The sequence below is a fragment of the Phyllobates terribilis genome, unplaced genomic scaffold (assembly GCF_046119375.1).
Source record: "Phyllobates terribilis strain yellow unplaced genomic scaffold, ASM4611937v1 Scaffold_5__5_contigs__length_657084704, whole genome shotgun sequence".
NCBI lineage: Eukaryota > Metazoa > Chordata > Amphibia > Anura > Dendrobatidae > Phyllobates > Phyllobates terribilis.
Window position 1 is genome coordinate 44,088,157 of NW_027362765.1, and position 22,019 is coordinate 44,110,175.

Genomic DNA, 22,019 nt, shown 5'->3' on the forward strand with positions numbered 1-22,019 from the left:
GGGTGCCTGGATGGCTTCTCCCCCCGCACCCTTTTATTTTATACTTACCCTTTAATTTCTCCCCCTGTCTACTCTTCTATTTTTCTCTTCCTTCATGCCTAAAGTTCTATTCTTTCCTCTCCGCTCTTCTTCTCCTTCCGGTCTTAATAGGAAAATTGGACGAAACTAAAGTCACAATGTGGATTCTTGTTCACATTACAGGTGATTTTTTTATTTTTTCTTATACATATTGAGAGTTCGATGATACTTTTGTATTCTACCATGTTATGCCAAAAATATGTCTAGTGTATGGCTTTATCTGTATACCGTAATTGCTGTATTTTTGTTTCGGTCCTAAATAAAAAATTAAAAAAACAATAATAATATCTTTCAATCAAACAGGAGCAATTTTGTGTTGAATAATTATTTTTCCAGCATAATGAAGACAACGTCACAAAGCAAAAGTGATAACTAAGTGGCTGGGTGTGAACAAAACATTTACATTTTGGCTCCATGGCCAAGAAACTCCCCAGATCTTAATCCTATTGAGAACCTGCTGTCAATCCTCAAAAAGTGGGAGAAAAAAAACACAGAAATTGTGATAAACTTATACGTGTATGTACATATACACATGGCAGAACTGGGGGAAGGAGGCACTATCTCCAGAAATGGAGGGGTTAATGTCCCCTGTATACATGAGCACATCCAGAGTAATATTACTGTACATGTACACATGGCAGAAATGGGGGAACGGGGCGCTATCTCCGGGAATGGAGGGGTTAATGTCCCCTGTATACATGAGCACATCCAGCATTATATTACTGTACATATACACATGGCAGAACTGGGGGAGGGGGGCACTATCTCCAGGAATGGAGGGGTTAATGTCCCCTGTATACATGAGCACATCCAGCGTTATATTACTGTACATATACACATGGCAGAACTGGGGGAAGGGGGCACTATCTCTGGGAATGGAGGGGTTAATGCCCCCTGCGCCCAGTAATGGGGAATCTCCACATACCTCCACCTGCAGAGCCGCCACCACATATATGGCTGTTCTGTGCGCACAGGACCTGTGATGAGGTCACAGGAGGGGAGGAGTCAGGGGTCACATGATCAGGGGCCTCAGTGGATGCAGGAGTCTGCTGTGCTGGTTGTCATGGTGCTGGATGAGGTGAAGGTTATGTGTGGGGTCAGGAGGGGTTTACAGTGTGGATGTAGCAGAGCCGCGCGTGGACGAGGTGTACGGAGCGGAGCCGCGCGTGTACGAGACGTACGGAGCAGAGCCGCGTGTGTACGATGTGTATGGAGCGGAGCCGCGTGTGTACGATGTGTATGGAGCGGAGCCGCGTGTGTACGATGTGTATGGAGCGGAGCCGTGTGTATGTAGTGGAGCTGTCTGTATCTCTATCACTTATATTATGCTGTTATACATTATATAATATAAGCTCTATCTTACCTGGTGGTGATTTATCATTTCTATTTATTATTTCACAGCCTTCTGCTCGATCTCGAGCCCAACATTTTAATATCCGATGGTAGTAGGAAAATTGGCCTAGAAGATTCACAAAATCTGGGGTCTTTATCAGGCTTAAGAAGAACAGTTACTATCGCTTCCTTCATTGATGTTGGCAAGGCCAAGGTCTTGTATTTGGCCTTGAACTCGCCCTGGAGCCATGGTGACTTGATGGATGAATGCTCTGTAGGAAGATAGATCTTGCGCAAGCCTAGATTGGTCTATTAGGGTCTCCTCCACCATTATCTTGATTGTATCAAGCCATCGGATTGCTGATCTTTCGCTTCACCTTATTCCTTCCATTCTCCCGACCATGATGTTCTTCTTCAGTGATTGCTCTCTTTGTATGATGTGTCCAAAATAGGCAAGTCATAGCTTGGTGATCCTTGCTTCGAATGCTTGATTTGTTTGTTCTTCTTGTCATTCATGGTATTGATAAAATCCTCCTCCAGCACCACATTTCAAAGGTGTCAATTCTTCTGTCTGGTGGTAATTATTCTCCATATTTTACATAATATTTCTTTTCTTTATTTGTAAATTTCTTTGACATGTTGTGGCACGGTTCATGAATTTTGTGCAAAGTAAAAAAAATGCCCTTTATTTTGCCTTTTTTTAGGTGCACTTTAGATAAATATAATCACCAATCTTTGAATGTTTTTGTGAAGAGCTGGCCACGGACTTTTTCCAGCACGGAGCGCTGGTACGTTTATCTTATTGTTGTGTTTATTAGAGATTTGCTTGCTTGTCAGCTTAAGGTGCACAAATCTCTAGGGTATATTACCCTAAATGGGATTCAAACCGGTGTTCAGAAGATTTCTAGAGTCATGAAGATAGTGAGACAGATGCAGGCATTTCTGTCCTGCATCTGGTGGGAGCATGTGTGGCTTTGTTTCTCTCTGAAGGGAGCATCCCTAATACACAACCCTGCAGACAGGCTGGAGAGACTCGGCTTCTGGAACATTCTTCATTCTTTGAGCTAAAAGCAAATGTTTAAGGGGGAGGGTGTGAACACTTCTGCCCATCCGGGGGGGGGGCTGATCCCAGGAGAGGGAGAACAATAAGCCACATTTAGTGAGGTTGTTGGTGCAGTGACGCTGAGGGGTGAGGATCTTTTGGTGAGGTCCTGGTGCCCCTGTATGGATGGCCTATGGAGATTGGAGATGGGTTGCCGTTTGGAGCTTGATACACATGCTACGGTTGTGATATCTATCGTCCAGATGTGAGGGACTATCTTAAGGACTGTTATTGCCAACTGGAGCGGGAGACATGTTCTACAGTCGTGGTATTGAGCATGGACTGTGACTACAGACTATACTGGCGGGAGAAAGCTGTGGGCCAACTAAAAGTTGGGAGACACTGGGTCGATACGGGGTCAGTGGAACTATCGGCCTCGGGATGGGATCTTGTGGACTGGGACATTGCATTGTGACCATCTACCAGGAATTTCTGTAAGACCATGGATGTAAGGAATAAAAACAGTTGCGTTGTTAACCTGCCTCGGTGATCATTACAACCCACAACCTTGGATCTTCACCCTTTTAATTTTGTGGTATTACACTGCTCTAAATAATTTCAAAAGTTGTCAGGTTCAGGTATGAAATAAGCAGTTTCTTAATTAGTTACATGCCAAGCCTTGCATACCAAGGTGAGGAGACTTTTAAGCCTTGCAATGCTCCTCTGGGAAATTAAATATGCAAATTGTCTCTTCAGAGAGGAAGAGAACTAGAACTCTAGTGCCACATATTGGAAGTAGCAATCCTAAAAGTCAATATCGACCCTTTAATGAGGCGAGCCACGCCTCTCACCAAGCCAAACCAGATCTCACACTTTGCACTGATATGGGGCAGTACCCCGAAACAGTGTCTGCAAATTCAGATTCTGGTTTGGCTTTTATTCTAAGTCATGTGGCATGGCTCTTTAACCCCTTCCCGGCCCAGGGCATACTAATACGTATCTGTGCCCTGGGCCTTATGGACCTGATACGTATTAGTACGCCCTAGTGATTTCGCCCGCACACAAGCAGTGCGGGCGAGATCGCCGCCGGGTGTCAGCCGATTGTCACAGCTGACACCCGGTGCTATGTGCAGGGAGCGGTCCCGCACCGCTCCCGGCACATTAACCCCTGAAATGTTGCGATCGAAATCGATCGCAGCATTCCGGTGACAAGAGGAGGTAAGCGCTATACTTACCTTCTCTGCCAGTGTCCCGCGGCGTTTTAGCCCGGTCCCGGATGTTGCCATGGTGACCCGACGTCATCATGACAACATCCGGGTCACCAGGAGGCAGGAAGTTGCTTTGGTCATGCGCAGTGCACGACCAAAGCAACTTCTCCCTGTGCAGCGCTGACAGGCTGCATGGCATAGGGAGCTGCTGCTCTCTATGCCATGCAGCCGATCAGGCTGCAAAAAGTGAAAGTCCCATAGTGGGACAATGTGAAAGAGTAATAAAAATGTCAGAAAGTGAAAAAAAATATATATATACAGTATATATATTGTACTCATAAATAAATAATCTTATGAAAAAATAAACCAATAAAAGTACACATATTTGGTATCGCTGCGTCCAGAACGACCTGACCTATAAAACTGTCCCGCTATTTAACCCCTTTAGTGAACACGGTAAAAAAAAAAAAAAAAAAAAAAAAACGAAGCATAAAACAATGCTTTATCATCATACTGCCAAACAAGAAATGGAATAGAACGCGATCAAAAAGACGAATGTAAATAAAAATGGTACCGCTGAAAACGTCATCTTGTCCCGCAAAAAACAAACCGCCATACAGCTCCAACGGCTGAAAAATAAAAAAGTTGTAGCTCTCAGAATAAAGCGATGCAAAAACAATTCTTTTTTCTATAAAATAGTTTTTATTGTGTAAAAGCGACAAAATATAAAAAAAATTTATAAATGCGGTACCGCTGTAAACATACTGACCCAAAGAATAAAGCTACCTTATCAATTTTACCACACGCAGAACGGCATAAAAAAAAACACAATTCCTGAATTGTTGGTTTTTGTTTATTCTGCCTTTTAAAAATCAGAATAGAAAGCGATCAAAAAATGGCACGTGCCCGAAAATGGTACCAATAAAAAAGTCAACTTGTCCCGCAAAAAACAAGCCATCACATGACTCTGTCGGACGAAATATGGAAAAATTATAGCTCTCAAAATATGGCGCTGTAAAAACTAGTCTTTGCAAAAAAATACGTCTTTTAGTGTGTGACAGCTGTCAATCATAAAAACCCGATATGAATCTGGCATCGCTGTAATTGCACCGACCCGAAGAATAAAGACGTCTAATCACTTATACCACACGAGGAACGGCGTAAAAAATAAACTTTAGGGTTAGGGTTGTGCTAGGGTTAGGGTTGTGCTAGGGTTAGAGTTGTGCTAGGGTTGGGGTTGGGCTAGGGTTAGGGTTGTGCTAGGGTTAGGGTTAGGCTAGGGTTAGAGTTGGGCAAGGGTTGGGCTAGGGTTAGGGTTGGACCAAGGTTAGGGTTGGGATTTTTCAGAAGTAAAGAAAAAAAAATGACGACGATATGGCAACTAGTGTTGAGCGCAAGTGCTCGCTACTTGAGTTTGCATCGGGTGCTCGGGTATGCACCGAGTATAGCGAGTGCTCGAGTGACATGCTCGAGTCTCCGCCCCAAATGTTTTGCAGCTGTTATACAGCCAACTAAATGCAGTATAAAATGTAAGTATATCCTTGTGAAATGCAGTATATCCTTGTGAAAGCTTCGGCGAAACGCGCGTTGGATCCAGGTCTCACGGGTCAGTACCAGCTTAAATATGTAATACATGCCCTATCCTTGCACACCATTCTCACCTTGTCTTGTTACTTTTATATATCTAATACTGTGGGAAGTATATTAGCACATTGCACTTTATCACTGTTTCACTCTATTATTTGCATATACAACATTACAACACTTCATGTGGAGAATTGGTTTTGATGTATCCATTTTGTGCATGTTAATCTTAGTATTGCTGATACTTACCTCTGTGGCCTTTCCTTGTTGTGACTCCTTTCCCTATCTTTTACTCTAATTATGTATTTTTAAATTATCATTAATAAATGTTACATTTTATACTGCATTTAGTTCATGTGTCATACATATAGGTTCTATGGTTAAATAGACACATCTACATATATTTTTTTCTCACACTGGCTATCTAATTTTTGTTATACAGCCAAGAAAACCTTGCGGGTATTGCCTGCCATGCACGAGCAATCCCTGCATGTTTTTTTGGGTGTCTAATAACCGTGAAACATGCGGGGCAGGGACTCGAGCATGTCACTTGAGCACGCGCGATACATGGTGCATACCCGAGCACAAGATGCAAACTCAAATAGCGAGCACTTGCACTCAAGACTAATGACAACTTATTCAATATGATGACCTAATGTTATCAAATTCTGTGTCGTACCTCTGGGTTCAAAATGTTCACTATACCCCTTGATAAAATCCTTGAGGGGTGTAGTTTCAAAAATGGAGTCACTTGTGGGGGGTTTCCACTGTTTAGGCACATCAGGGGCTCCCCAAACGCAACATGGCGTCCGCTAATTATTCAAGCAAATTTTACATTCAAAAAGTCAAATAGCACTCCTTCCCTTCTGAACCCTGCCATGCGCTCAAACAGTGGTTTTCCCCCACATATGGGGTATCGGCTTACTCAGGAGAAATTGCACAACAAATAACATGGTGCAATTTCTACTGTTACCCTTGTGAAAATGCAAAATTTTGGGCTAAAAAACATTTTTGTTGGAAAAATGAGAAAATTTTATTTTTACGGCTCAATGTTATAAACTTCTGTGAAGCACCTGGAGGTTCAAGGTGCTCACCACACATCTAGATAAGTTCCCTGGAGGGTCTAGTTTCCAAAATGGTGTCACTTGTGGGGGGTTTCCACTGTTTAGGCACATCAGGGGCTCCCCAAACGCAACATGGTGTCCGCTAATTATTCAAGCAAATTTTACATTCAAAAAGTCAAATGGCGCTCCTTCCCTGCCGTGCGCCAAACAGTGGTTTTTCCTCACATATGGGGTATCTGCGTGCTCAGGGGAAATTGCACAACAAATTTTGGGGTCCATTTTCTCCTGTTACCCCTGTGAAAATAAAAAAAATTGGGTCAAGAAACATTTTTGTGAAAAAAGTTAAATGTTCATTGTTTTCTTCCACATTCCAAAAATTCCTGTGAAGCACCTGAAGGGTTAATAAACTTCTTGAATGTGGTTTTGAACACCTTGAGGGGTGCAGTTTTTAGAATTGTGTCGCTTTTGGGTATTTTCTGTCATAAAGGCCCCTCAAAGTGACTTCAAATGTGATGTGATCTCTAAAAAAAAATGGTTTTGTAAATTTTGTTGTAAAAATGAGAAATTGTTGGTCAACTTTTAACCCTTATAGCTCCCTACTAAAAAAAAATTTTGGTTCCAAAATTGTGCTGATGTAAAGTAAACATGTGGGAAATGTTATCTATTAACAATTTTGTGTGACACATCTCTCTGATTTAAAAGGCATGAAAATTCAAAGTTGGAAAATTGTGAAATTTTCAAAATTTTCGCCAAATTTACGTTTTTTTCACAAATAAACGCAAGTGATATCGAAGAAATTTTACGACAATCATGAAGTACAATATGTCACGCAAAATCATTCTCAGAATCAGGGGAATCCGTTGAAGCGTTCCAGAGTAATTACCTCATAAAGTGACAGTGGTCAGAATTGTAAAAATTGGCCTGGTCATTAACGTGCAAACCACCCTCGGGGGGTAAAGGGGTTAAAGGGAATCTGTCACCCCCTGGGAGATATCAGACCTCTAATATGGGCATACAGGTTATAGAAATGTAAATCTATAAATACAGTTGTACTCATAAGTTTACATACCTCGGCAGAATTTTTCCTTTCTTGGCCTTGTTTCAGAGAATATGAATGATAACAAAAAAACTTTTGCTCCACTCCTAGTTATTGGTTGGGTGAAGCAATTTATTGTTAAACTACTGTGTTTTCTCTTTGGGGAAAGCAAAACAATTGTCAACGGATCTACCAGAAAAGGTAGTTGAACTGTATAACACAGGAAAGGAATACAAAATATATCCAAGGAATTGATAATGCCAGTCAGCAGCGTTCAAACTGTGATTAACAAATGGAAAATCAGGGGCTCTGTAAAAACCAAAGCACGGTCAGGTAGACCAACAAAAATTTCGGCCACAATTGCCAGGAAAATTGTTCGGGATGCAAAGAAAAACCCACAAACATCAGCTGAAAATCAGGACTCTCTGAAAACTATTGATGTGGCTGTTTCAAGATGCACAATAAGGAGGCACTTGAAGAAAAATGAGATGCATGGGCGAGTCGCCAGAAGAAAGCCATTACTGCACAAATGCCACAAAGTATCTCGCCTACAATATGCCAAACAGCACAGAGACAAGCCTCAAAACTTCTGGAACAAGGTAATTTGGAGTGATGAGACCAAAAGCCGGATTTTGGTAAGAACTTACCTGTAAAATCCTTTTCAGCGAAGGAAGGAAGGGAGACACAGATTCTCTACTTCGTGGGTAGGCGGAGCCCCATAGGATAGTCACCTCAGATTGGAAAAAGACGACCGGCCCCTCCAGTATATAGGCTCCTCCTACTCCCACGTTCATCAGTCCGTACACAAGCTAAGGAAGAGCAGACCAACCAGCAGAACAACATATCCCCTTCTGAAATTTCAGAAATGAGAGAAAACAGGTTATGTAATAGAAACACACAGTCTTAGGCATATCCCCATTGGACCTGACAACTGTGTAGAGCTGGCGAAACTGGAAGGAGAGCCGTAGAGCGCTAAACCCAGTCCAGAAGATCGACATCAGGAAGGAGACACGCTGCATCTAGAAACACAAAAAAACACTTCTGCCCTGGGAGGGTGCTGTGTCTCCCTTCCTTCCTTCGCTGAAAAGGATTTTACAGGTAAGTTCTTACCAAAATCCGGCTTTCAGCAGCAGAAGGGAAGGAAGGGAGACACAGATTCTCTACTTCGTGGGACGTCCTAAAGCAGTACCTACTTAAGGGTGGGAAATAGAGGCAGAAGCTTCCATACCCCAAAACTTAGGCAAGAGCGCAAACCGCGCTAAAATAACGGAAAACTAAGTAAAGGGATAACTTAAACTACCGCCTCCTGCAGGACCCTGCGTCCCAGGGCCGCATCGGCTGAAGCACTTACGTCCACCTTATAAAACTTATTAAAAGCGCTGCCGAGGCCCCCTGACGAAAAGCCCACGATGAGCCAATGGCTCTCGTGGAATGAGCTTTAACTTTAACCGGACAAGGCTCGCCCTTGAGCCGGTACGCTTCCAGGATAGCTGAACGGATCCACCGAGCTATCGTGTCTTTGGAAGCACGTTGACCACGCCGACGACCTGCCGGAATTATAAAAAGAGAGTCCGACTTCCGAAAACCTTGAGTGATCGTAAGATAGAACATCAATGCCCACACTAAGTCCAACGAGTGCAAGGCCCGCTCCCTTGGATTCTTAGGTCCTGGACAAAGAGAAGGCAACACAATGTCCTGATTAATGTGGAATTGTGACACTACCTTAGGCAAAAAATCTTCACGAGTACGAAGCACCACGCGATCCGGAAAAAATTCCAGAAAAGGAGGTGAGCAAGAAAGTGCTGCCAATTCCGATACCCTTCTCAAAGAGGTGACTGCCACCAAGAAGGCCACCTTCCAAGAAAGTAGTGAAAGTTTAGCAGAATCCATAGGCTCAAAAGGCCTATGCTGAAGGGCTTCCAGGACTAGATTAAGCCGCCATGGAGCCACAACTGCCCTCCGTGGCGGAAACTGACGTGCGACTCCGCGAAAAAAAGAGCGCACATCCCTACGAGAGGCAATAGCCTTCCTAAAAAGTGCGGAAAGAGACTAGATTGCAGAAAGGCCAAGAAGTTGGTGATGGAAAAAACCCTCCGGTTTCTTGAGGATCCAGAACACCATGAATAGAAAGACTCCCAAGTTCTGTGATAAATCCTGGATGTAGCTGGACTCCGGGCCGCCCGCAAGGTAGCAATGACCTCGAGCGAAAAACCGCGACGGGTCAAGATCTCGGTCTCAAGAGCTACGCCGTCAAACGAAGGGACCTCAGGTCCGGATGACGAATGGGCCCCTGAGTGAGCAAGTCCGGGCGAAGGGGCAGCGGAAACGGAGGTGCCGCCTGAAGAGACACCAGCGTCGAATACCATGTCCTCCGCGGCCAGTCTGGTGCTATCAGAATTATTGATACCCTTTCGAGTTTGATCCGTCGGATCACCAGAGGTAGTAAGGATATCGGCGGAAACGCATAGATCAGCGTGAACTGACCCCACGGGGCCACTAGAGCATCCACCGCCACCGCCTCCGGGTCCCTGTACCTGGACATGAACGTCGGAACCCTGGCGTTCAGCCTGGATGCCATCAAGTCCACCTGAGGAGTCCCCCAACGGGAACACAGCAGAGAAAACACTTCTGGATGGAGACTCCATTCCCCAGGGTCCACTTGCTCGCGACTGAGGAAGTCCGCCGAGATATTCAACACCCCTGGAATGTGAATTGCAGAGATTGCTGGAACTTTGGACTCGGCCCAGACCAGGATCCGAGAGACCTCCGACATGAGACTGGAACTCCTCGTCCCGCCTTGGTGGTTGATGTACGCGACAGCCGTAGCGCTGTCCGACTGGATCCGGACCGGTAGACCGCTCAATAAGACCGCCCAATGTTGGAGGCAGAGAAATATTGCTCTCAACTCCAAAATGTTGATCGGGAGAGACGACTCCTTTGGCGACCAGACTCCCTGAATCCAGAGGTTGTTCCAAACTCCCCCCCAGCCTGTCCGGCTGGCATCGGTTGTCACCACCGACCATCTCGGAGGAAGGAAGGATTTCTCCACGGATAGAGTCTCCGGACGTAACCACCATCCAAGAGATTCTCGCACCCTCGGGGAGATAATGACCGAGCGATCCAGAGAAGTTAGCGATCAATCCCAATGGGTCAGAATAAGGCTCTGGAGATCCCGGGAATGAAATTGTGCAAATGGTACTGCTTCCATAGTTGCCACCATTTGACCCAGAAGGCGCATGCATTCCCGAAGGGACATTGACAGCGCCGACCTCATAGCCTGGACCAGAAGACGAAGGTTCGTCTGTTTGACAGGAGGCAGGGACACAACTGCCTGAACAGTATCGAACTGCATCCCCAGGAAAAGAATGGACTGTGCTGGCTCCAATGACAATTTCTTCCAATTGATCAGCCACCCGAAGTCCATCAGGTACTGAAGGGAGAGATCGCGAGCCGCTATTGCCTCCTCCGCTGTGGGTGACACTATGAACAGGTCGTCCAGGTAGGGGAGGATCGTAACCCCCTGTCTTCGAAGAAGCGCCATGAGAGGAGCCAGAATTTTTGTAAAAACCCTGGGAGCTGAGGCCAACCCGAAAGGCAGGGCCACAAACTGGTAATGGGTTTGACCTATAGCGAAACGCAAGAAACGCTGGTGAGCCCTGCCGATAGGGATATGCAAATAGGCGTCGCGGATGTCTATGGACACCAAGAAATCGTACAGCGACAGGGTCGCTATCACCGATCGGAGAGACTCCATGCGGAACTTCCGTGTCCGGATGTAAATATTCAAATCCCTGAGATCCAGCACCGGACGAAACTTGTCCTCCTTTTTTGGGGTCCACAAAAAGGTTGGAATAAAAACCCTTTCCCTGGTCTTCAGGAGGAACCTGAACCACCACACCCTGCTGTAGGAGAGAGTCGACCTCCTGAAACAGTGCGGCAGCCAGTCTTGGCACGGACGGAATGCCCATCAGACGAAACCTGTCTGGAGGCAGCGAATGAAACTCTATGAAATAGCCTGCCGACATAACCCGTGTCACCCAGGCGTCTGCTATGTGGGATGCCCAGATCGACCCGAAATGTAGCAGACGACCTCCCACCCGAGAGCCCTCGGGGGAATCCCTGGCGTCAGTCAGCCTTAGCGGACTTTTTATCAACCTCCCGTCTGTCCTGACGGGACCGTTGCTTCCAAGGAGTACAAGATTTCTGGGCGGATCTGCCGGAGGATGAGGGACGACCCAATCTCCAAGAAGGCTGACTGAATCGTCCCCTGGCCCGAAAGGACCGAAGACCTCTGCCGGGCCCTGTCCTGCTGGCTGTGGATGCCACTGCCTTTTTCCCAGGCAGAGTAACATCCTTAGCTTTAGCTTTGGCAATTAGTTCCGAAAGATCTGAACCAAAGAGCTGACCGCCCTTATATGCCAGACTAAGCAATCCCTGTTTGGATACTGCATCCCCGGTCCACTGTTTAAGCCACAGAGCTCTTCTAATCGTGACTGCCGAAGCCTGAGCCCTGGACAGAATTGAAGCAGTGTCCAGAACTGCATCTCTGCCATAACACATAGCTTCTTCCATTCGCTGAAAAAGCTTTTCCACTTCTGAACGCGAAGTCCCATCCTGCCACGCCGCACGCAGCTGATCCAACCACCGCAGAGAAGCCTCACCGGCCCACAAGGCCGCTCGGAAACCATGACCCGCGGCTTCATAGATTGATTTCGCCGCTGACTCCGATCTTCTGTCCAAAGGATCCTGAAGATTGGCTCTCCCTTTAACAGGAAGCAGGGAAGACTTGGTCAGCTGAGACAGAGATATATCCACCTCAGGAGAGGGAGCCCAATTAGTAACCATCTCCTTGGCACAGGGATATAGGGCATCAAAAAAACGCGTTCCTCGGAAGCGTTTATCCGGACACTGACGCTCCTTCTCCACCACTTCGTTAAGTTCCTCATGCGCAGGTAATGTAGAACGAACATGGCGCGTCTTCTGATACAGACGGCCCGACCTAGACGGTCTTGTCGGCTCTTCAGACAGCTCTAATACTTCCCGCATGTCCTTAATAAGCCCATCTACGCGACCAGAAAGAGAAACAGAGCGATCCTGTTGATCCTCCTCTTCGGACTCAGAAATTTCATCAACCGAATCTGTTGGTGAATCCGAAGCCTCTGATGTGCTCTGCGAGGGAGACAACGCCACCATAGTCTTGCGGCGCTTTTTACCTCGTGGCATTGGGTCTGATCTAGCTGACACCCACTGTCCCAGGAGACTAGAGAGACTATCAATGGAGCGAGTGAGCGCCTCCACCTTAACATCACTGAGCGTTGAACTTGATGTAGTAGAAGGCCTGAGTGTATCAGAGGCGTGCGACTGAACCTGAAACGGATCAGGAGACCGATCCGCACTCCCAGGCCCCTGATCCGACATGCCACCCACACCAGATGCCAGGATATACAACAAGGATGGCAAAAAAGTGTGAAAGCTGCACAGCCTGTTTTCAAAACTCACTTTTTTTTTTTTTTTTTTATATTTATTTATTTATTAATTTTTTTTTTAATTATTTTTTTTTATATATATATATATGCGACAGGCTCTGAAGGGTTAAAGCTCACCCTTAGAAAAGAGCTACCCCAGAAATGCCGAGCAAAAAAATCAATAGGGGGAAACTCCCTTAAACACCATGTGTTTCCCCTAAAGTTCCACTTTTTCAGAAGGGGTTAACATCACAGCAACTATAATACTACACAGCCTAAAAGGTCAGTGAAGTAAATAGCTTTAGGAGAGAAAGCGGCAGTGCTCCTGAGGACTCCTAATTGGTAGCCTGGAGAGACAGCACTGACAAAGAACCCCTGCCAGAGGCAGAGGGGACTCACCGGTAATGCGGCGACCGCTCCTCCTAAGTGTGTGGACGGACGGGAAGCAGAGAGCAGGAGGCGCCGCTGGGCGCCGGAGGGAGAAGCAGGGACCGCCAGCGCACGCTCAACCAAGCGCTTCCTGCCTAAGTAATGACGGCAGGAAGCCAGGAGACGCTAAGCCACGCCCCGCTAGGCCAATCCCCCGCTGGGCCACGCCCCCCGCCTTATTCAAACAACAAAAATGAGGGCAGAAAACTTCCTACCTCTATGAAGGCAGGAAGCAAGTCAATAAAAGCAAGAAAACGCGCGCCAATACAGGGAGCTTCCTGCCTCAATGAAGGCAGGAAGCAAAAACGAAAAAGCATGCGCAAATAAAAAATAAAAATTACTGGCCTCCGTCTCTGCTCCCCAGTCAAGGCAGCGTCTGAAAAAGACAAGAAACACACAGGCAGTACACTTGCCGTAGCCGTCAAAGATACTCTTTAGACCAAAGAGCACTTACCCAGCTGAACGCCACAGGGATCCTCAGGGATGTGTGGCGCCATGGCCCTTTGCTCCCCCCTATGGCGGAGCACGCAGGGACCCTCTCAGATGTGTGGTGTGCGCCTCCGCCAGGAAGCGCCCTGTATCCCCCGGGGCCGGCAGGCATAAGTGGGAACCCTCCTCAAGGGGTACACAGAGCTGCCAGGGGAGGGTCAGGGGTCTCAGCAGCGCCGAGACCCCCAGAGACCTCTAGACCACGGTGGGTCCAGGACTCGCTGGATATAAAATAACAACTCTTCTGAGGAGCTGCCGAAGCAGCGACTATCCTCTGAGACCTCAGATAAAAAGACTGATGAACATGGGAGTAGGAGGAGCCTATATACTGGAGGGGCCGGTCGTCTTTTTCCAATCTGAGGTGACTATCCTATGGGGCTCCGCCTACCCACGAAGTAGAGAATCTGTGTCTCCCTTCCTTCCCTTCTGCTGCTGAAATTGAACTTTTTGGCCACAACCATAAACGTTACATTTGGAGAGAGGTCAACAAGGCCTATGATGAAAGGAACACCATTCCTACAGTAAAGCACGGAGGTAGATCGCTGATGTTTTGGGGATGAGTGAGCTACAAAGGCACAGGAAACTTGGTAAAAGTTGAAGGAAAGATGAATATAGCACATTATCAGCAAATACTGGAGGCAAATTTTCACTCATCAGCCCGGAAGCTGCACATGGGACGTACTTGGACGTTCCAACATGCCAACGATCCAAAACACAAGGCCAAGTCGACCTGTCATTGGCTACAGCAGAACATAGTGAAGGTTCTGGAGTGGCCATCTCAGTCTCCTGACCTCAATATCATTGAGCCACTCTGGGGCGATCTCAAGCACGCAGTTCATGCTAGATAGCCCAGGAATTTACAGGAACTGGAGGCTTTTTGCCAAGAAGAATGGGCAGCTTTACCAAAATAAAGAACCTCATCGACAACTACCACAAAAGACTTCAAGCTGTCATTGATGTTAAAGGGGTCAATACACGGTATTAAGAACTGGGGTATGTGAACTTTTGATCAGGGTCATTTGGATGTTTTTGATTTAAAAAGAGAAAACACAGTTTGACAATAAATGGCTTCACCCAACCAATAACCATGAGTGGAGAAAAAGTTTTTTTTGTTATCATTCATATTCTCGGAAACAAGGCCAAGAAAGGAAAAATTCTGCTGGGGTATGTAAATTTTTGAGCACAACTGTATCTTTATGGCCCATATTAGTGGTCTGCTTGCAGGGAAATGTAGTTTTGTAAAATCGTTTTTTTACATGCTTGGCGCCCTGGGGCTGCCAAGAAATGCCCACCTACCTACTTAGGAAGCCCAGAAATCCCCACCTATCATCTTATTTTGCATATTCCCCCCTCCCCTGCACATCACAGGAGGGGGGAGAATATGCAAAATATGATGATAGGAAGCTCAGAAATCCCCGCCTAAGTAGGTAGGCGAGCATTTCATTGCGTCCTCCGGGCGCCAAGCATGTGAAAACCGATTTTATGAAACTACATTTCTCTGCAAGCAGACCGCTGATATTTGCCATACAGGTACGTCCTCCATGAAGAAGTATTGGACAAGATCTGTGGCACTGTTGCAGAACAAAGAAATCCAAACATCGCCCACTAGGAGATTCCACTGCTGTAGCCTGGAACCTAAGAGCTTAGCCTTACTCTTGGGCAGATCCAAATCTCTAACTAAATCGTTAAGTTCACTTTGTGTTATAAGGTGAACTTATCGGATATACAGATTTTCAGCCGTCTTTTCAGCTGTCTATAAACAATATAACGATATTAATAGTTTGGATAGGTCAAATGTGGTGACATTCCTTTAAAAGGTGGTTGCCCTCTTACTTGGTGTGAGAATCTGAGGTTGTGGGTTGTTATAATCACCTAGGCAGGTTAATAATGCAACTATTTTTATTTGTTATCTCCCATCGTCTTACAACAACTCTGGGTAGCTGGCCACAATGCAATGCCCAAAGTCCACAAGATCCCAAACCGGGGCTGGTAGTTCCATTTTCCCCATACCAACTTTTGGTTGGCCTACAGCTTTTCTATCTCCCGCAGGTATAGTCTGCAGTCACAGCCTATGCTCCTCCAGAAGACTGATACCACGACCGAAGCGCGTGTATCCAGCGCCTGCCGGCAACAGGATAGTTCCTCAAATCCAGACGACAGGTACCCCGACCGTAGCACATATATCCAGCTCCAGCCGGAAACTGACCTCCAATCTCCATAGTCCATCCATACACTGGCACCAGCACCTAGCCTCAGCAACAGATCCTCGCCCCTCGACGTCACCGCACAAGCTCACTCACTAAACATTTGGCTAATTGATCTACCTCTCCTGTGATCAGCCCTCTGGTTGTGCTGAGATACTGTTGAGGGAGGGCAGTAATGACCCTTCACTGTTGACCGAGTGTCAAATTATTATGTTATAAGGTTGATTGCAATCCACAGAAAACCAAACAGAGACAGTGCTCTGTATGGGAGGATTCAGAGAATCTCTCTAACCCCGTTTATTTCTACTTAGCATTTTATATTGTTTTGAGTTCATTAGTGTCCAATCACCGTCAGCCATACTACAAGCTTGAACCAATGTTAGTACAATTATTACGGAAATACACATATGGTCATATTATCGTTAGTTCGGCACATGGTGGAAAGTTACAAGGTCGTACATCCCAGCTCAGACTAGCTAGATAACAGGAGCAGGGTGTGTCATAGAATGTTCATGAGAGAAAAGGTTAGTGTGGGAAAGTAGCTTGTGAATCAAGAGGAAAGAAGGAAAGAATGTATGTTATGCAAAGAGTATAATAACATGATTTTGAAGCAAGCAGACAAAATGGAGTTGCCATAGCATGAATATCAGTATGTCTTTTACAATACTAACACTCCACCCCTTTAAAAATTTGCTACAGATAGCTCAAAAGGATGAAGAATGTTCCAGAAGCCCAGTTTCCAACCTGTGTGCAGGGTTGTCTATTAGGAATGCCCCCCTGCAGGGAGGCACAAAGACACACATGCCCCCACTAGATGCAGGACAGAAATGGTAATGTAGGCCTTATGTATATATGAGATCCAGCCCGCACGTCTTCCTCTGCTTACTGTCACTGAATGGAAAGATTGATTTCTGAGACTGAATATTTTCCAGGAGATTTATGCACCTTAAAGTGACAAGCAAGCAAATCTCTAATAAAACACAACAATAAGATCGACGTGCTTGAAAAAGTCTGTATCCCTTAGAACCGTGGACTCTGCTCTACACCCATTGGTCCAATAGTTTTTAGTCCGTGGCCAGCTCCTCACACTTGGTCTCCAGATGGATACACAAACTACTGCTGCTTTCTGCGTGAGTGGGATAGTCGTGCAAGAGAATATCACTACAATAAAAGAGACTTGCCTCTCAGGCATTCATTTCAGCCGGGGAATCAAGATGCCCTGCATCCAACGTTTGTTGACCCAAATATGATTTTGTTACCATTGCCACCATTGTACAAGTGCTTCTCAATAAATTAGAATATCACAAAAAAGTAAAATTTATTTCAGTTCTTCAATACAAAAAGTGAAACTCATATATTATATAGTGTCATTACAAACAGAGTGAACTATTTCAAGTGTTTATTTCTGTTAAAGGAGTTGTCCCTTACTTTCAATGTATGATCGGCCAGAGTCCCGCACTCGGCACCCCCTCAGATCAGTTGTATTACCTGCCAGTGGCAGCGGCCGGAAGTGCTTACCTGCGGTGCTTAGCTGTCAAGTTGTAGTAGCCGCCGCAGGGTACTGCACATCCGCCTCCTATTGAATTGAATAGGAGGTGGATGTGCAGTACCCTGCGGCGGCCACTACAACTTGACGGCCAAGCACCGCAGGCAAGCACTTCTGGCCGGCGGAGGCCGCCGCCGACACGAATAACAGCTGATCGACGGGGGTGCAGAGTGCGGGACTCTGGCCGATCATATAATGATGCCCTATCCTATGGATAGGGCATCAATGTGGAAGTAGTGGACAACTCCTTTAATGTTGATTATTATGGCTTACAGCCAATGAATACACAAAAGTCATTATCTCAGTAAATTAGAATACTTTATAACAGCTTGAAGAATGATTTTAGAATCCGAAATGTTGGCCTACTGAAATGTATGTTCAGTAAATGCACTCAATACTTGGTCGGGGCTCCTTTTGCATCAATTACTGCATCAATGCGGTATGGCATGGAGGCGATAAGCCTATGGCACTGCTGAGGTGTTATGGAAGCCCAGGTTGCTTTGATAACAGCATTCAGCTCGTCTGCATTGTTGGGTCTGGTGTCTCTCATCTTCCTCTTGATAATACCCCATAGATTCTCTATGGGGTTAAGGTCAGGCGAGTTAGCGGGCCAATCAAGCACAGTGATACTGTTGTTTTTAAACCAGGTATTGGTCCCTTTGGCAGTGTGGACAGGTGCCAAGTCAAGCTTTTCCATCTGCAAGCCTGAAGTGCTCTAACATTTCCGGGTAGCTGGCTGTTCTGACTTTGGTCCATAAAACACAGTGGACCTACATCAGCAGATGACATGGCTCCCCAAACCATCACTGATAGTGGAAACTTCACAGTAGACCTCAAGCAGCTTGGATTGTGTGCCTCTCCACTCTTCCTCCAGACTCTGGGACCTTGATTTCCAAATGAAATGCATAATTTACTTTCATCAGAATACAACACCTTGGACCACTGAGCAACAGTCCAGGTCATTTTCTCTTGGCCCATGTAAGACGCTTCTGGCGTTGTCTAATGGTCATGAGTGGCCTGACACAAGTAATGCGACGCTTTTAGCCAATGTCCAGCATACGTCTGTGTGGTGGCTCTTGAAGCAATGACTCCAGCAGCAGTCCACTCCTTGTGAATCTCCCCCAAATTTTTGAATGGCCTTTCCTTAACAATCCTTTCAAGGCTGCGGTTATCCCGGTTGCTTGTGCACCTTTTTTCTACCATACTTTTTCTTTCCACTAAACTTTCCATTAATATGCTTGGATACAGCACTCTGTGAACAGCCAGCTTCTTTAGCAATGACCTTTAGTGGCTTACCCTCCTTGTGGAGTGTGTCAATGACTGCTTTCTGGACATCTGTCAAGTCAGCAGTCTTCCCCATGATTGTGGAGCCTACTGAAACAGACTATAGAACCTTTTTAAATGCTTAGGAAGCCTTTGCAGGTGTTTTTTGTTAATTATTCTAATTTACTGAGATAATGACTTTTGTGTTTCCATTGGCTGTAAGCCATAATCATCAACATTAACAGAAATAAACACTTGAAATAGATCACTCTGTTTGTACTGATTATATATTATATATGAGTTTCACTTTTTGTATTGAAGAACTGAAATAAATTAACTTTTTGATGACATTCTAATTTAGTGAGAAGAACTTGTATATCAAGTTGGGCCCAATTAAGAAAACTTTGTAAAGGTAATGGATAAAAATGAAAAATCATTCAAGTATCTCATTGATAAATTTCCAAAGTTGAGTGAAGAAAAAATAAAGGAAGGAGTCTTAATTGGACCTCAGATTTGTAAGATTGTTCAAGATGAGGAGCTTCTCAATTTGTTCCAGGGCAAGGAAAAGGCTGCATAGGTAGCATTCGCATTAGTGGTAACTATTTTATTGTGAAACTCAAGAGCAGATAACTATGAAGAGTTGGTGGAAAATCTCATCAAAACAAAGATCTTGGCTGTAACATGTCAATAAAGATTAATTTTTTACATTCACATCTAAACTTACTTTCTTCCACCAAACTGAGGAGCAGTGAGCGATGAGCATGTTGAGGATTTCACCAAGATACTGCAGCTATAGAGAAAAGATATCAAGGAAAATGGAATCTATCAATACTTGCAGATTACTGTTGGACAATTGTAAGAGATGATCCCATGCAGGAGTACAAGAGACAAGCTAAAAAAGAGTTGTCACTGAATGAGAACCAAATATTGTAGTGTAATTTCTGTAACTGTTTATAATTCACAATAGTGTTTAGACATGCTTTAGTTATTTGAATTGTTAAGTGTCCTCTAAATAAATATCAGAAAATTGGCATAACAAAATATTCTGCATCTTTATATTTGCAAAAATAATAATGTTTCAAAGTACTGAAACTTTAATGCATTAGTTATATGTAGCAGTAAAAGAAAAATTCTTTGATATCATAGAAACAAAAGCACACTAAAAATTGTCTTGTCAGATTTGAATTCAGGAGGTCAAAATAATTATTTCATAACTGAACCTGACAACTTTTGAAAGTATGTAGAACAGTGTAATCTGTCCCTTTTGATCTTTTTTAAAATTTGTGAGGTATGGTTAAAACGTTTCCCATTAGAATGGCTTCACTCCTAAGTGAGTTCTCTTATGTGGTACAAGACATGACTTAAATTTAAAACATTTCCCACATTCTGAACATACAAATGGCTTTTCCCCTGTGTGAACTCTTTGATGCTCAACAAGATTTGATTTCCATGCATAACATTTCCCACATTCTGAGCATGAAAATGGCTTCTCCCCTGTGTGAGTTTTTTCATGGCAATCAAGAGTTCTTTTGTTAGAAAAACATTTTCCACATTCTAAACATGAAAATAGTTTCTCTCCTGTGTGAGATTTCTGATGCCCTTGAAGATGTGATTTTTGGGCAAAACACTTCCCACATTCTGTGCACAAGAATGGCTTCTCCCCTGTGTGAGTTCTCTGATGAGTTACAAGATCTGACTTCTGTGTAAAACATTTCCCACATTCTGAACATGAAAATGGTTTCTCTCCTGTGTGAGTTTTTTCATGGTAATCAAGAGTTCTTTTGTTAGAAAAACATTTTCCACATTCTAAACATGAAAATGGTTTCTCTCCTGTGTGAGTTTTGTGATGCTCATGAAGATGTGATTTTTGGGCAAAACACTTCCCACATTCCGTGCACAAGAATGGCTTTTCCCCTGTGTGAACTCTCTGATGGTTAAGAAGAACGGACTTCTTTTTAAAACATCTCCCACATTCTGAACATGAATATGGTTTCTCCTCTTTGTGAGTTTTTCTATGGTTAATAAGATATGATTTCTGAGAAAAACATTTCGCACATTCTAAGCAAGAAAATGGCTTCTCCCCACTGTGACTTGTCTCATGTGTAGTAAGATTCAATTGAGAGCCAAAATGTGATCCATATTCCGAACATGAGAACGGCTTCTCCCCAGTGTGACTTTTCTCATGTCTAATAAGATGTGATTTCTTCTTAAAACATTTCCCACATTCAAAACATGAATGTTGCTTCTTGCCAATGTGAGTTTTTTGATGCTCAAAAAGATTTGACTTCCGCGTAAAATATTTCCCACATTCTGAACATGAATATTCCTTTGCTTCTGTGTGACTTTTCTCATGTTCAACAAGATTTGATATATCTACATAACATTTTCCACATTTTAAACTGAAAACAGAATTCTCCCCTTTGTGAGATCTTTCATGTTCACCATCTTTTCTGTTATAAGTATTTTCTTTAACAGTCTGTAATGAATCAGAAGATAAGACCTCTTGAACAGGATTAGCTGATAGATCTTCACTGTGAGGGGCTGATGGTATATCTAGGACAATGGCATTCTCTTCATATGTATCTTGTGTGATACCATGTTCTGTAGCTTTAAAATCTGAAGATGTCACATGCCTCTTTAAGGTTCTGACACTGTCACCTGCAGAGAATAAAACTCATTATTTTTATAAAATAGAATAATATTATTATGATTTATAAAATATTTCTATATAAACTTTTTCATACAAATTATAGGGTGAGTAGCAAAATTCAATTTAAAGGGAAGGTATAAAAAATCTGAGACAAACAAAGTGTCATCTGCTAAAACACTATGTAATGCCATGTAGTATTATTAAATAGGGGGTCCACTATATATATAATGCCCTTCATTTTTTGTTTTTTTATAGTATTTTATTGGAGGTGGTGACTGCCTTTTTTTCTGACTGAGCACTCCTCCCATCAGCGTAAGGATGTTCTTAATAACTGCTAGATAGTACCTGCCCTTTAAATGTGTAGGCTTATAGCCCGAGAGAGGTATATTTGATACATTTTTAAATTCGGGTCCCATCAAAGAAAGGTACCCCTTGTCGTGGTTAATGGGCTCTCATGAGTTGGCCAATTTATGTGCCAAGTATCTACCATATAGCAGTAGTGCAGTTCATATATTCAATGTCTGCAGGCATCTTAGCACTTACAGAGGCTGCTGTATTCTCTTGTTTGTATATAATGCCCTATATAAATATCTATCTTTAAGCCCCAACCACTTTTGCAATTAGCTTTA

The 22,019-nt window shown here is 44.3% G+C and overlaps 1 protein-coding gene and 1 long non-coding RNA gene across 2 annotated transcripts in view; one reads left to right on the plus strand and one right to left on the minus strand.

Annotated features, from left to right (window-relative positions):
- LOC141271428 (uncharacterized) overlaps positions 1-22,019 on the minus strand; it is a 160,259-nt gene that overhangs the window by 62,624 nt on the left and 75,616 nt on the right. The window contains exons 7-9 of the mRNA XM_073681508.1: positions 20,060-21,398; positions 19,573-19,582; positions 19,465-19,530 (exon numbers count right to left, since the gene is read on the minus strand). Of these exons, the coding sequence (XP_073537609.1) occupies positions 19,465-19,530; positions 19,573-19,582; positions 20,060-21,398 (1,415 nt within the window). The remainder of the gene's footprint in view (positions 1-19,464; positions 19,531-19,572; positions 19,583-20,059; positions 21,399-22,019) is intronic.
- Positions 1,078-1,957, plus strand: LOC141270712 (uncharacterized). Its single transcript, XR_012321734.1, has 2 exons — positions 1,078-1,156; positions 1,480-1,957. It is a non-coding gene; the product is annotated as an uncharacterized lncRNA (long non-coding RNA).